General features: G+C 42.6%; 2 protein-coding genes across 2 annotated transcripts in view; one reads left to right on the forward strand and one right to left on the reverse strand.

Moving 5' to 3' along the window:
• The window catches only part of LOC138969566 (transcription factor E2F5-like), a 41,094-nt gene extending 36,974 nt beyond the window's left edge, over positions 1 to 4,120 (reverse strand). Inside the window, exon 1 of the mRNA XM_070342409.1 lies at positions 3,902 to 4,120. Within this exon, the coding sequence (XP_070198510.1) occupies positions 3,902 to 4,105 (204 nt within the window). The 5' untranslated portion in view covers positions 4,106 to 4,120. The remainder of the gene's footprint in view (positions 1 to 3,901) is intronic.
• Positions 4,121 to 4,151: 31 nt separating this feature from the next.
• On the forward strand, positions 4,152 to 12,353 carry LOC138969543 (uncharacterized). Its single transcript, XM_070342373.1, has 5 exons — positions 4,152 to 4,220; positions 6,366 to 6,698; positions 7,061 to 7,228; positions 7,590 to 7,812; positions 8,457 to 12,353. The coding sequence occupies exons 2-5, from the start codon at positions 6,405 to 6,407 to the stop codon at positions 9,725 to 9,727; spliced, it is 1,956 nt and encodes a 651-aa protein (XP_070198474.1). The 5' UTR covers positions 4,152 to 4,220; positions 6,366 to 6,404; the 3' UTR covers positions 9,728 to 12,353.
• Positions 12,354 to 12,432: the final 79 nt, after the last annotated feature.

Below are 12,432 nucleotides of genomic sequence, written 5' to 3' on the forward strand. Positions count from 1 at the left end.
ACCTTGACCTTGAAGCAAGGTAAACCAAACTGGTATCAAAAGATGGGGCTTACTTTGCCCTATATATCATATAAAGGTGAGGTATTCAATCTCAAAAACTTCAGAGAAAATGTGAAAAATGTGAAAACAACATTTATGGCCCCTGCGACCTTGACCTCGAAGCAAGGTCAAGATGCTATGTATGTTTTTTGGGGCCTTGTCATCATACACCATCTTGCCAAATTTGGTTCTGATAGACTGAATAGTGTCCAAGAAATATCCAACGTTAAAGTTTTCCGGACGGACGGACGGACGACTCGGGTGAGTACATAGACTCACTTTTGCTTTGCATGTGAGTCAAAAATCAAGAAAATTGATATAAAGATCACAAAAGTTCACGGCGAAAGTCTCAGGGTTTGGAAACATAAATGCAGTTGACACATGTATGTACGCATGCATTTTTTGTTGTTGGTGGTAGTACTGTAAGGTACTCAAACTCGTATCATGTGCATCCAGGTTTCCCAATTGCTTCGTATCAGGCCAATTTATGTGGAGCACGTGATGCGCACAAAAAATATTGGTCGTCTAGAAGTGTCGTCTGTGCAATGATCGCGGCCGCGCCCGCGGCTTTCTTGACCGCCAAGGACGACCGAGCACGTTGTGATACGTCATTCGTTAGACCTCAATTGCAGCTCAATGTCCCCAGTGAGAAAGCATGCTAAATTTCAATGGGGGTAACCTCACACTCACAGGACAATATGATACCAATACCCAAAACTGGGACACTGCAAGATAAATACTAGTACTTTACTAGTAATAAAATAGAAAGAAATGGCTTGCTGTCCATGTTTGGTTCCCATGCACATGATGGATACAAACATGAAACCATATTTTATTGCCATGAACTGACATCTACTTGGGATGCATGAATGACGGAAGCCTGCTGCTGCCTGTTTCAGCTGAAATTTCTGTATGTTACACGACACTTGAGATTGCCACAAGTTCTCAAATGTCGTATAGTTGTGTTCTTTTATTCTACGTCGCCCGTCTTCGCAGCAGCAGAAAACAACTCGTCAAATTGAGTTCGAGGATTTATTTAGCATTACATACACGTGTATACAACTGCACATCTAGCAGAACTCAAATAGAAGCTTTTTTAACATTCAAATCGCGCTGGCATATACAGCAGTCCCTCTCATGAACGGACACCCTTGGGCCATAGCAAAACTGTCCGTACATTGCAGGTGTCCGGTCACGGGAGGGGTGACCACACCACCCCCCATACACACACAGAGACACACAAACAACAGCATTGAGTCTATGCTAATCACTTCTTGTGGCTGCTAAACAATAAACTCCTAATACTTCTTTAAACGTTCTGTAAAAATGATTTGTATGAAAAGTGTTGAAAAGAAGAGATAAAATAAATCCTCAAGGCAGTGAACACACTCACCATGCACTGACATACGAAAGCAGCCACACAAACACAGCACAGAGGAGCGTGTGCAGATGCCTTGCAAGAATAAGCTTGAAGACCAGTTTGAATAAATAGCAGCAGATAGAGCTGCATGTCATAATCATGTAATTTATTTTCATCTTGTCTGGCTTTATTGACTGCATGCCGATCATGTGGCATGGCAGTGACTTTTCACTCTTCAGTCGGAAATACACTGTACATAACACAGCTCCCACTCTCCCTCACTAATGCCTACCCCAAGCCGTGACAACTGATGCTTGGAAATTGTGTGGAAGAGTACACCTCTCTATTTCTCTCCAATGCTCTTCCTGCTGACATGCAGTGACACCGGACACCCCACCCAGTTTAGCCAGTTACCCCTCCACCCCCCCCCCCCCCTCCCTCCCTCTCTCTCTCTCTCACTCCCTCCAGCCATGTACTGTTTGGGGCTGTGGCCAGAGAGGTCAGCTCCAACTGTTCACTCAGAGCAAAACCAGTTGACTGTGTCAGTAACTTTTGACAAAGCAAGACAACTGAAGGGTTCACAGATTAGGCAACCGACTCACTGGTCAAGGCTGAGGGGAAACAAGAGTATCTTGTCAATGAAAGAGGTTACACACAGACACACGATGCTGAGAACTGTGGCCGGTTTTTCACTCTCTTTCGCTCAGGACCTTCATCGACTGTGGTTTCTGTTGTTTACGTCCAACAGACAAGAATAATGAGCACAGTGCAGTTTCATGTTGGCATCTTCGCATGTACTCCACTCCTGACCAAAACTACTCCCCCCTCCTGATGGGTACAGGTGCACTCAAGTTACCAGTGACTGTCGTCACGCCATTGCGGCTGTGATCTTTGTACCAAGAGCCGGACTGCTCTGTTATCGATTTTGTTGTGGTGAAAATTTGACGATGGTCTGTCCGTACATTGGAGGTATGACCTGCTGTTGGGACCGAAAATGAGTGTCCGCGTCCACGTTTTGCAGGTGTCCGTTTAAGGGGGGGCAAATATAGAAGGAAAACACTCCGTGCCGAGCAAATGTGTCCGTACATGTCAGGTGTCCGCTCACGCCGGGGGCCGTACATTGCAGGGACTGCTGTATAGTAAATACTCAATCTCGAGAATATTCCAGACCGAACATGATACAACTACATTATACGAGCCGTGCATGGACTAAACTAGCGACATTCTCTATGACGTACATCAAAAGCGCCGACGCACTTAATCCGAACGAACGCCACGAACTCACGACTAAAAACAGCTGGTAAACAACTTGTTTTGACAGGACTAGAAAGTTCACCTGCATTCTTGCCCAAGCATAAATATTGTGTTTACAAAATATAATATCGGTACTTTCCCACAAAGTACAAATAAGTCAACTACATGCAACACACAAAACTGAACCAAAGATCAGCAACGGTAGCGTTTCCTAACATTCTACCTCCTGCTATTCTTCGTAAATTTCCATACATATATATTACTATTACTGTACATGTATTAGCGATCAACAGAATCACCGGAATACAACCATAGCAACAAGTGTGACATCCTGTTATATTTTCTCTACTGCTGGGGATATTTTGACACATCAGAGAGCATCAATGGAGCCCATGGGGGCAAAACATGTAGACCCCCACATTTTTCTCAAGACGAACACTGGAACAGTCTGGTTTCATAGCATTAACAGAAAACGAACCTGACACAATCAAATGCTAAAATGTTGGTACACTGGTTCAAAATACTGATATGACGCAGGAAATTTAAAACCGAAATAAAACCGTTATGGAAATTATTTGTCCTGAAACAGCTCTACTGAGAGAAGGGGGTGGGGCAGGTTTTCTAAACTGAAAGTAAACAACAGCATTCCGGGCTGCCCACAAAGTTGTTTCTTGCTAAAGTCTGGCTCTGATTTAAAGCTTTTATATAAGTGCATGATTAATTTGAGCTTCTATTTTCCAAACTGACAAAAGGATTCAAAATCCTGTGCTCTCAAACCAAAGTCAAAGTTCTGCATAGGGTGATCTATATTTAGTCATACTATGGAAGTTGGGACTGATAGTAGATCTAACACTAATCTACATTTTTGAAGAGAAATAAAGTATTTAAACTCAAAATATAATATGCAACCCAAACAGATTATCAAGCTACATTATTGTTTCTGCACATTATGACTTCCACACAGCTTTCATCCGGTGTGAAGTGCTCGCCGAGATGCAAAAGCGGAGTGGAGTTAACTGCCCTTGACAAAACTTGCAGAAGTTTACACAGGTGCGTCAGGCAGTAATATGATAAATCGTAGGGCACTCACACCACAGAAACCGTCTGTTATTAAAACATGAAAAATATGAAATCATTAATGGCCGTGTTTGTTGGAATTCTGAATGCTACAACGGCGGCACAAAAATCACTCTCGATTGCTGCAATGGGAGAGAAGGCATGATCGACAGACGACACACGGGCACTCACCACTTTCAGGTCCAAAACGCCATCTTTCGCTTCCTGCAAGAGCGTTACAAACTTTGTGGTCAGTAATCCCAGGCTCTTCTCGTGTCGACTAGGGGCATGATCTTGAAAATTATGATCGGGTAAGCCTTTGCCAACTCGAACTATTTCCAGGCTCTGCATGATCGGCGTCCTGTGTTTGAAGTATGTAGCCGACACAGGTTGCATTGTGGGTACTGTTTTCTCGTTTTCTCTCTTTCCAAGCGTGAGGTCACGAGAATTTCTGGGTCACATCATGGCGACGTCCTAGAGACGCAGAACAAACCCATCAAGATGCTTTTTGGTAAGTTGATGTCCGTTGGATTTGTCAAACGGAGGGTTTCTCGAGGAAGACCCGCAATTGGTTTTGCTTTTGTAACGCTAAAGTATCCAGCCCAATTACTGGTTGCAGCGCATTTGAAGTGAAAGTTACTTGACTGGCATTTGCGTCTGCTTCGCTGCCTGGAATTCGTCTGCTTTGTTTTGAATCAAGGTTGTGTATTTCACAGACGCAAGCACATCTTATTTGACATTGTTTATGCTTGTTTGGGTAATCTTGAACTTTAGCGTGTTAAATTCATAGCTCAGAATTCAGAGGCATTTAAGTCTCCAAATTTGTAGAACCTGCACCTGTAATCATAACAAGTCATTTTAGATCCCTTTGATGTTACGGAATGAACTGTACGAATGCATTTCGTTTACATGGGTCAAAGAAGGAATTATCCGTATGATCGGACAAGGGAGACAACTCTTTCATGTAAATGACGTCCCATGGTTGACAACGTACGCCATTTTCGTCGATTGAACAACCAAATTAATTAATTATGCTTAAGTTTGAAGCTCAATCCGTCAATTAATTTCACGACAAATGTTCTTAGGCTTGCTTACATGGACTTGTATCAAAAATAAGTAAAGAATGTCACTGGATTCTGAGCTATGAATTTAACACGCTAAAGTTCAAGGGTAATCAAGCCTATTTGCAGTTATGGGAAAACAGGTGGCACAGTAAGCCTCCCGTAAACCATCACAGATACGGTCAGGCTTTTACACACAGTACAAACACCCTTTCATTTAAACACTCACCGATTGAGAACATCCTAGGTGCTCTGTAAAGAGCGAACAATTTTCAAAGAATTTATTTTTGCGTGGTTTATCTTACCCCTGAGCCATCGTGAACCCGTGTGATCCAGTTTCCCTTTTTCACAATGAAGTCGTCAGTTAGTCATTTGAATGCGACTCGATGTGAGCTTATCTACAATAGCACGTTTTTATGCACGAAACAAACGGCTGTGGTTCACAAGAACTCTAGCGATGGCTTTTGACTGTTGAGAGGAACGGCGATATGCACTGATAAACCGTCGTCTGCTACGACCCGTGCGTGACCCTGCTTCCGGGCTTTTCTTTTTTCAAACTTTCACATCTTCGAATTGTACTGATCTTGTCTTGATGAAAAAAGAATTCTTTTATGATTAAAGAATGTTTGTGTAACAAGCTGTCAATTTATTATTTAGATTTTAAAAGTTAGGTCTAGCGCAAAAACGCACCACGGTCCAAAAACATTTTGATAATCATCGATTCACGGCTATCGCCAGTTTACATCGATAGAATGAGACCCGAAGGGAAGTAACTCATGTTTGACCTGAGTTCAGGATGGGTCCAAAAAGAGACAATCTGCAAAATTAATTCTTTAAAAATTGCTCGCTCTTTACGTAGGGCACCTAGGATGTTCCCGTTTGGTGAGCGTTCAAATGGAAGGGTGTTTGTACTGTGTGTGGGCGGGGATGTAGCTCAGTCGGTAGCGCGCTGGATTTGTATCCAGTTGGCCGCTGTCAGCGTGAGTTCGTCCCCACGTTCGGCGAGAGATTTATTTCTCAGAGTCAACTTTGTGTGCAGACTCTCCTCGGTGTCCGAACACCCCCGTGTGTACACGCAAGCACAAGACCAAGTGCGCACGAAAAAGATCCTGTAATCCATGTCAGAGTTCGGTGGGTTATAGAAACACGAAAATACCCAGCATGCTTCCTCCGAAAACGGCGTATGGCTGCCTAAATGGTGGGGTAAAAAACGGTCATACACGTAAAATTCCACTCGTGCAAAAAACACGAGTGTACGTGGGAGTTTCAGCCCACGAACGCAGAAGAAGAAGAAGAAGTACTGTGTGTAAAAGCCTGACAGTATCTGTGATGGTTTACGAGAGGCTTACTGTCCGGGCGTGAATTCCGGTATTCATAACAGCCGTCCAGCACCAAAACGAGGCGCCATTGTTGTTGAGGACCAAGTCCACGAAAATAAATTCTTTGAAAATTTCTCACGCTCGACAGAAAGCAGCCAGGATGTTCCCGTTCGGTGAGCGTTCAAATGGAAGTATGCTTGTACTATATGTAGACCCTCGGGGAGCTCTGTGATGGTTTACGGGAGGCTTACTGTGCCTTTAACTTTTTTGTTTCAGATAATGATGAAGATCACTGAATAAACCAAAACCAGCATTATGACTGGATCAGAACCAAGTCACCCCAAGCGGAAGTGTCTGGCCAATGAAGTCATAGCGTCCAGTGGGCAAAAGGTAGACAACTCAGGGTCAACACTGCAAAAGCTATTCCAGCTTTATAGACAGGCTGACCTGTGTGATGTTCAGCTACAGGTTGGTGTTCGCCTCTTCCACGCACACAAGCTGATTCTGAGCATGTGCAGTGATGTGTTCAAAACCATGCTGACGGATGCAAAATGGCCAGATGCACGCAAAGCTCGAATTGTGCTGAATGAGGAACCCGAGTGCGTCAAGGTATGTAATTTATTCTGCTTATTTTGGGGAACTTGTTCATTCTTTGTCAGAGTTCTGTGGTCAGAGTTATACAAACCTATTCTTGTCATCTCTGTGATCACAAAGACATTTTTGTCGAAAAGTAACTGAGCAGTGTGCATGTGAGCTCGATCCTGGTTGGTGCTTTATACTCTCCACTTAAAAAAAAGCTGTATGCTGGATTCGCAAATATTCGGCTCATCCAACCACACAAATCTCCTTATACCTTCATGTGAAAACTTATCTTTGATTTCTTGATGTGAAACTAGGAAAGGGCAGATATCTTCACGATTTGTTGTTGTAGTTTATTCTTCCAGGTAAAACATTCACATTATTGTTCACAGGTGTTTGGAGAATTTCTGCAGTACATGTACACAGGCAGCATTCACCTGAACAACTCGAGCATGTTGCCGGTGCTGACGCTAGCCGACAAGTACAACATTCACGACCTGGGCAACGTGTGCAGACAGTACATGCTCTCCCACTGCCATGCTTCCCTGGAGAATCTCAAGGTATGTATGTTACTGTTTGCAAACAACAACAAACATGTATATATACTGGCATGCCTGTGACAGTCTTTGCTCTGTTGCTGCAGATTTGAGTGCTTGGGTTCAACACTGAACAAAGCTAACCAGCATTCCAGTCTGATTTTTGACTTCTTTCAACAGTTGTGCGAAAACAGAATAGACCCTATTCCATATTGAGATTGAATGGAATTAGGACATACATATGTAGTTCTATTAATGTGTAGTCACAGGTTGTATAAATTGAGCTACTGTGCAAAGAAAGTTTCATTTTTGCTTGGTGTTAGGCAATTTTAAATGCGGTTTGTGTCTTACCCCACATTTTTCAGACTCTGCCATTATTTTGCAGGTTATATCATGGCTGCAGTACGCCATCCTGTGTAACGACCATGACCTTGAATCGACCTTGAGGTGTTATGTGGAGCTGAACTTCAACCATGTGATGCAGAGCGAGGACTTTTTAACGATGCGTGTGGATACGCTCGAAGAAGTGCTGCAGTCTGAACATCTGGTGATTCACAGTGAATACTCCCTGTATGTTGGGCTGAAGCACTGGCTGCTGCACAACACAGGTGGGTGGGTGTGGGTTAATGCAATTTTTATCTGTATTCTTTTTCTGTTTGTGGTGTTGACGTTTCAGTCTATGTTAGTGATGTGTCTGCCTCTTTTTCACTGTCTATCTGTTCCTCCTTCTCTGTCTCTGGTGTTGTTTTTTGTTTGTTTTTGTGGATGTTTTTGTTTTGTTTTACATGTCGTTAAAACTGAAATATAAAGAGACAAACGGAGAAATAAAATTGCACTGGAAATACAAAGTATCCTTTAATGTCCCAGCTGTGTAACATTTACTGATTAGTAAGAACTATGTAAACACCCATTTCTCACTCTAGTGTGTCTGTCAGGTCAAAGTTTGACGTTAAGGTGGGCAAGTTTTGTGCAAGCTCCTTGTTATGAAAATTATTACAACAATTTTTTTTTCTTTTTCTGAGAAACAAAGGGACGCAAGTGCTTTAAATGCAGACGACATGCACAACAAGAATAAGTGAGAGTGCATTTGTTTTTCAGGTCTTAAATAGTGCTCTGCCCCATTTGATAAAGATTGTCGTTGTTTTTCAGGTCTTAAATAGTGCTCTGCCCCATTTGATAAAGATTGTCGTTGTTTTTCAGGTCTTAAATAGTGCTCTGCCCTATTTGATAAAGATTGTCGTTGTTTTTCCAGGAAGCTCCTCCAAAGTCAAGCAAAGTAAAGCCCAAACTGCAACTGAGAAGAAGACAACTCTGCGCATCATGTCTTACATTCGTCTCCCCTTGGTCAAACAGGCTCAGCTCTTGCTCCTGCAGTCAGACCCATTTGTTCAGCGCCATGCCGACTTCTTCTTCCCCAAACTTCAGGCTGCCTGGACGGTTCACACATGCCAGCATGGAAGAGGAACATGGTGCCTTGGTGATGCTGGTGATAGTAAAAGTCACTCTTGCAAAGGCAGTAGGCATCTTTCAAAGCAAATTTCAGTGGACTGTAAAAATGTCACTGACCAAAGTTCTGTGTACTGTGAAAATTTCACCAACCAAACTTCAAACATTGGTGAACAGGTCAAAAGCCAGTGTTTAAAAGGCAGCAGAAGTTTCACCAGAGCAAACTTTCTGGGAAGCAGAAGTGTTCTCCGACGCAACAGTGACTCTAGTATTGTGTTCTCTCCCCCTGACAGCAAAATAGACTTCTTGGAGAAGCTGTCCTTGGTTCGGTGCTCAAAGAACTGTCTTTCTGGGTTTTCTAGGTTTCTGGATGCACCCGCAACTAGTGAAAACAACATAGGTGGAAATTCGCAGCATGGATTTGGGTGCTTTGTGGACAGTTCGGCAGCCAGTCTCATACCCGGCAGTAGCAGAGGTGACACCAAGTACTACACGCCCAGAAACTACACCTGTGATGACTGGAGCACCTGTCTGACCATCGAGGAGGTTGCAGCGTTCCCCCGCTATGCATCCCATACCTACTTCTTCTCCACTCCCGCTTCCGTCCTCCTCTCCTCCTCCTCTTTTGCTGTCAGGTGTCAATCAAGCTGCGCCAAACTTGAAGAGACTGACGACAGTGCCATGCTTGAGTGGCAGGCAGAACTATACCCCAAAGGCGTCCGCTTCCCACCAGCCAAGATGATCGGAATCCCCAGCAACTACGACATTGATGAGAACTGCAGAGATGTGGTTCGGCTTTCGGTGAGTTCCAAGACGCACCACGCCCAGCCCTGCAGAGTTGACGTCAGTGTGCTTGCCGTGGCCTCAGGGATGGAAGATGGTTTGGAATACATGGAGGCTTTGGCCCACAAAAGCTGCATCTTTGATGCTGACCACACTATGCATAATATCGATGACATTGTGTCCTTTGCGGAGCTGAATCGTATCCGGTCGAAATACCTGACGGAGAGCGTGGCGGCACCAGAGAGCGGAAGGACTTGCTTTAAGGTTGTGGTCATCATTAAGCCGTCTCACTGACTTAAGCTGATGTTGTGGTTGTTGGTTTTTGCTGTGGCTGTGGTTGTTATTATGGTACTTTTTGTTTTTTACACTTAGTCAAGTTTTGACTAAATCTTTTTGGATACACCAGGAATCAAGACGAGGGTGGTGGTGGTTGTGTGTGTAGAGCGATTCAAAGAAAACTACCAGACAGATCTTTATGAAACTGAGACTGCAAGTTCTTCCAGATGGTATCCCCAGATGGTGTTTTGATTTTTTCCATATCTGTTTTTGATGACGTGATATCAGGCTTTTTGCGCTGCGACAACCTTATTTTTCAACCAAATTAATAGACATTTTGTTCAAGCAATCTTTGTCCAAGTCTGGATTTTGGGATTGCATTTCAGCTTGGAAGCTTTAACATTTCTTAACGAGTTTATTCATGAAAATTCTAATTGAAATTAAAATGTTAGCAATAGATTCAAAGGTGATTGATATTTTAGTTTCAACTCGACAGATTGGTGAAATGTTTTTATATTGCTTCATGTGACTTGGTTTTTTTTGCTGTTAAAAGGAAGAGGCTTTATGAGTGATGGGGGGATGAACAGATCAGTGGAGATGAAAGGGGAAGCAAGGGTAATGATGCCTGAAGTATTCAAATCAATATCAAATTATACATGTAATTCAATAGTATTGCCATACAGTTTCAGGCCTGTGTGCTAATTCTACACACAAAACCGGTGAAGGCTAAAGGGCCGACCAGACTTGGACGCTGTTTTACGGTATATGCGCCGCAGGCCGTTTTGTGTGTCGCGCGGGATTTGCCGAGTGGCCACACATCGACGATTTTTTTCACAACGCGGTATCAGTGGAGCGGGTCACCTGACAAGAAGGTTCAGTTGCATTCGACTGCCGCGCCGCGAGCGGCTGACGTCATCGCTCTGGTTTGCTCTGATTGGTCAAATTTCCGTCGTTCTATGTCTGTGTCATAGAAATTAGAACACGCGCTATTCTTCTGCAAATAACACTTCGCGATCATAGCACGCTGCGGCGCGCCCAACGGGGCCGTTTTGAGCATAAGTCAAATGTGGACAGGGTCGGCCGGGAGTGTCTGGACAGGCCTTAATGCATGCATAGTTTTACATTATATCTACCAGATAGTATTTGGCAAAACTTTAGGCTTAAAAACTTGGCATGTAGACAAAAATAGATGGGTGCTAGCTGTAGATTATTACTATTAGTCATAAGACTAAGGGTAGCACAAGGATACCTTGGTACGTGTATATGAGTAAAAATACCTGCAATTGGTTGTGCAAAAGATGTTTTATACGCGTCGAGTGCTTTTGAACACACATGTGTTAATACAAAGCTGTACTAAATGGGTTTTTTTCTGTTATCTGTGGCTGAATACCTATCTACTTTTGTGCAGATTAAAGGAGAGAGAATATGTTTATATGCGTCTATTCATGTGTGAGGGAGAGGTAAGAGGTGGAGAACCCCCCACGGGTTAGGGGGAAGAATTTACCCGGTGCTCCCCAGCATGTCGTAAGAGGCGACTAACGGATTCTGTTTCTCCTTTTACCCTTGTTAAGTGTTTCTTGTATAGAATATAGTCAATTTTTGTAAAGATTTTAGTCAAGCAGTATGTAAGAAATGTTAAGTCCTTTGTACTGGAAACTTGCATTCTCCCAGTAAGGTAATATATAATTGTACTACGTTGCAAGCCCCTGGAGCAAATTTTTGATTAGTGCTTTTGTGAACAAGAAACAATTGACAAGTGGCTCTATCCCATCTCCCCCCTTTCCCCATCGCGATATAACCTTCGTGGTTGAAAACGACGTTAAACACCAAATAAAGAAAGAAAGAAAGTAAGAGGTGGAGAGAGATAGAAAAAGAGAAAGCGAGGAATGCTTTTTCAGAAGTATTTGTAATTGTGCAAAATACAACCCCGTACTAAGTTTTAAGAGTTATGTCTGCAAAACTTTAAAAGTGCCATTTGTTATTGTGACTGATAATTTGTCAGAGTTTGCATAATCTGTTGTATCTTGTAAAGCCTAAGCTATTGTTTTTTGTTGTTTTGATGCTTATTCTTGTTGCTGTTGTAAGGTTGACTTTCGGTATGCCTATTGCAAAAGACATTTGTTCATCAAAGATAAATGTGGAGAATAGATTTAAAAATTAAAGGCAAAGTTATGTCATACTAGGCAAAGGGATGATTTCTATGAAGATATGTTATACGCAGTGTCAGATGATTTGAAACTCAGTTTTCAGAGTTAAAATAAAGTATGTGTAAACAACTTTTCAACCTGAAGGAAATAAGAGATCCAAATCCTTACTTGTGCTTTTAACCTTTGTTATTGCATCAATGCAAACAAGGTTGTTTAAATCTTCAAAAGAAAAAGCAGTAGATTTAAAAGGCAAGTATACACTACAGGTTTTGTGAAAGCATGGTTTTAATTTGACATGTTTAGTTTAGTTTGGCAGAAGGAAAGATGTTTGTTAGTCATCGGTATTACCATAAACCTTTATCAGTGTTTGAGACATGTGCCATTGTATGTTTGTCAGTTGTTCGGGGTGTCTCATTGATGTGCACACATCACACACGCATGCATCCTTGCAACCTTCTCTTATTAAGTCAAACACTGTGTTACATTTCAAAGCACTATAGCTGTTTATTTTTTGTTTCATTCATACAGCACAACACAAAGAATACTTCTTTGTGTTTTGTAAGTTAACTGTGATCT

The sequence above is a fragment of the Littorina saxatilis genome, linkage group LG1, assembly GCF_037325665.1.
Source record: "Littorina saxatilis isolate snail1 linkage group LG1, US_GU_Lsax_2.0, whole genome shotgun sequence".
Taxonomy (NCBI): Eukaryota; Metazoa; Mollusca; class Gastropoda; order Littorinimorpha; family Littorinidae; genus Littorina; species Littorina saxatilis.

Excerpts from the sequence above, each read along its gene's own strand:
- LOC138969543 (XM_070342373.1), top strand. The coding sequence starts at position 6,405 with ATGACTGGATCAGAACCAAGTCACCCCAAGCGGAAGTGTCTGGCCAAT. Across the intron at positions 6,699-7,060 it reads AGGAACCCGAGTGCGTCAAG|GTGTTTGGAGAATTTCTGCA; the intron begins GTATGTAATTTA and ends TATTGTTCACAG. Across the intron at positions 7,813-8,456 it reads CTGGCTGCTGCACAACACAG|GAAGCTCCTCCAAAGTCAAG; the intron begins GTGGGTGGGTGT and ends TTGTTTTTCCAG.